The sequence below is a fragment of the Dipodomys ordii genome, unplaced genomic scaffold (genome assembly GCF_000151885.1).
Source record: "Dipodomys ordii isolate 6190 unplaced genomic scaffold, Dord_2.0 Scaffold55, whole genome shotgun sequence".
Classification (NCBI taxonomy): Eukaryota; Metazoa; Chordata; class Mammalia; order Rodentia; family Heteromyidae; genus Dipodomys; species Dipodomys ordii.
This window is the reverse complement of record NW_012267271.1, coordinates 7,682,088-7,684,169: the sequence shown is the minus strand read 5'-3', so window position 1 is coordinate 7,684,169 and position 2,082 is coordinate 7,682,088. Positions and strand designations below refer to the sequence as shown.

Here is a 2,082-nt window from a genome sequence, read left to right as displayed (position 1 = left end):
AGGCCTCTGGCCAGGCACCCCTTTCTCATGCGCCAGCGTCAGTGTGTGACTCAGTCATAGTTACTGGTTCCCAAATAAAGACACAGGAGGAAGAGGACAAATTTTAACTTTAAAATAGATCAGCATATTGTTTGTGGGGGAAGACAACAAAGGTGACCTCTGGGGGGGGGAGGGCTGCACCCCAGTCCACCCCTGTGGAAATCCACCCTGATTGACAGGACCCCAACCCCAGGGGGCGGGACTAGCCTGGGAAATGACCCTCTGGCTCTCCTGTGGCCAGGGGTCCCAGATGAGACCTCAGACACCCCAGGAGAGCGGTGAGCGGAAGTGAGGCAACTCCAAGCATGGCACCGCCATCCTTGTGAACACCAAACTGGCAGAGCCGCGGACTCGACCCATGGCTTGGGTTTTTAAACACCGCCTTGTAATTTGGATTTCTCCAAACACAAACTGTGGGAGCTGGCAAAGAGGGGCAGGGTGAGCCGGCCGGGGAGGGGGTCCCCCTGGGGGGGAAGGGGGTGGCCACTCACGGAAGGGGAAGTCTTTCCCAAAATAATTCATCTCTAGGACTTGAATCGGAGGTCTAGCAGGCCCTGCATCAAGATGGCAGGGGCGAGAAGCGGGAGTGGAGCGGTGGTTCTAGGGGTGGGTGTAGTTGCCCATGCGCAGCGTCCCCTGGCGCACAGCCTGCTCTTCACGGTGCGCTCTGAAGGCTCGCTGGCGATCGGCCTCCGTGGGGAACGTGTCCAGCTGGGAGACGGCCTGCGCACAGAGGGGAGGCAGACAGGAGGGTGAGGTGCTTCTCCCTCCTCGCCCCACCCCTGCCTCCATGCTAAAGAAAGAACGGAGGGGAGATGTTAGACGGAGCGCCGTGAGGTCCTGTCTGGTTTGTGGCTGGGGCAGACATTCGTGTAATCCATGTCGCCGGACAGTGAGCTAGGGTCATTGTGTAGAACTCAGTAGCCGGTGTCACCCACGCCTGCTGATTCTCTACAACTAAAACTTGAAACAGCCGGATGCGGGTGGCTCACACCTGTAATCCTCTCTACTCTGGAGGTTAAGACCAGAGGATCGTGGTACAAAGCTAGCCCAGATAGGAAAGTCCATGAAGCTCCTATCTCCAATTCAATACCAGAAAACCAGATGTAGTGTGGCTCCAGCGGTGGAGTGCCAGCCTTGAGCACAAAAGCTAAAGGGCAGCGCCAAGGCCCTGGGTTCAAGCCCTAGGACTGGCCTCCCCCACACACCCCCGCCCCCTCATTCAAGCTCTACCCCAGGGGGCTCTTGGCAGCCTGAGGGTTGGGGGTGCCCCTCAAAGGCACCAGAAACAGAGCTTAAGGAGTCTCACCTTGCCTTGCTGGAAAATAAAACCAATCCAACTAAAACCATGCAAGGGAGACAGAGTCAAGTGTGGCATCCCAGTAGTGAAGACTCCACGGTCAGCCCCGTGTGCCCCGTGCGCACGCCTAGAGCATGCAAGGACCGGGGTTTGAGCCCAGCCCTGCAGAAAAAAAAGGGTGAGATTTTCCTGCCAAGAGTCCTCAGCCTGCTCTCCACCGTGAAGCCTGGCATGGGTTAGAAGACTTCGCGTCTCCCCCAGTCCACGGGGCCTGTGGCCTCCCTGCAAATCAAGATGCGCAGTGCCCACCGTCCCTCCCCACTGTCCACGGGAAGGCAGGCCGGGCACAGGGAAGACAGGGCGCAGGCTCACTGCTCACTCCATTCACTCACCACCTTGTTCACCCATTCCTTCATTCTCTTACTCATTCGTTCACGTCTACCTCAGCTCTGCCTCAGGCCTGGGCACGGAGGTGGAACTCATAATCCCGGGCGGCCATGGCCACGGCTGCGCAGCCCCGCACAGGGAGGGCAAACAGCGGGAGCCCCTGGGAGCCAGGCTGGGGGCTTGCGGGGGAAGCCGGCAGGCCTTGGGCTTCAGGGGCTCTGTGTGGGCATCTGTCTCACCCTGGGGCTCTTGTCATGCAGAAAGCTCACGTCTGCCAGGGTAGAGCCTCCACACAGTCTCTTAACACCCCTCTGCACCCAGGGTGACGTATCTTCCTTAGATCATGGGCTTGTTCT

The 2,082-nt window shown here is 58.8% G+C and overlaps 1 protein-coding gene across 1 annotated transcript in view; it reads right to left on the bottom strand.

Moving 5' to 3' along the window:
• Window positions 1–639: 639 nt before the first annotated feature.
• Window positions 640–2,082, bottom strand: part of LOC105989332 (chromosome unknown open reading frame, human C9orf171) — a 111,907-nt gene continuing 110,464 nt past the window's right edge. The window contains exon 7 of the mRNA XM_013021294.1: window positions 640–762. Coding sequence (XP_012876748.1) covers window positions 640–762 — 123 coding nt within the window. The remainder of the gene's footprint in view (window positions 763–2,082) is intronic.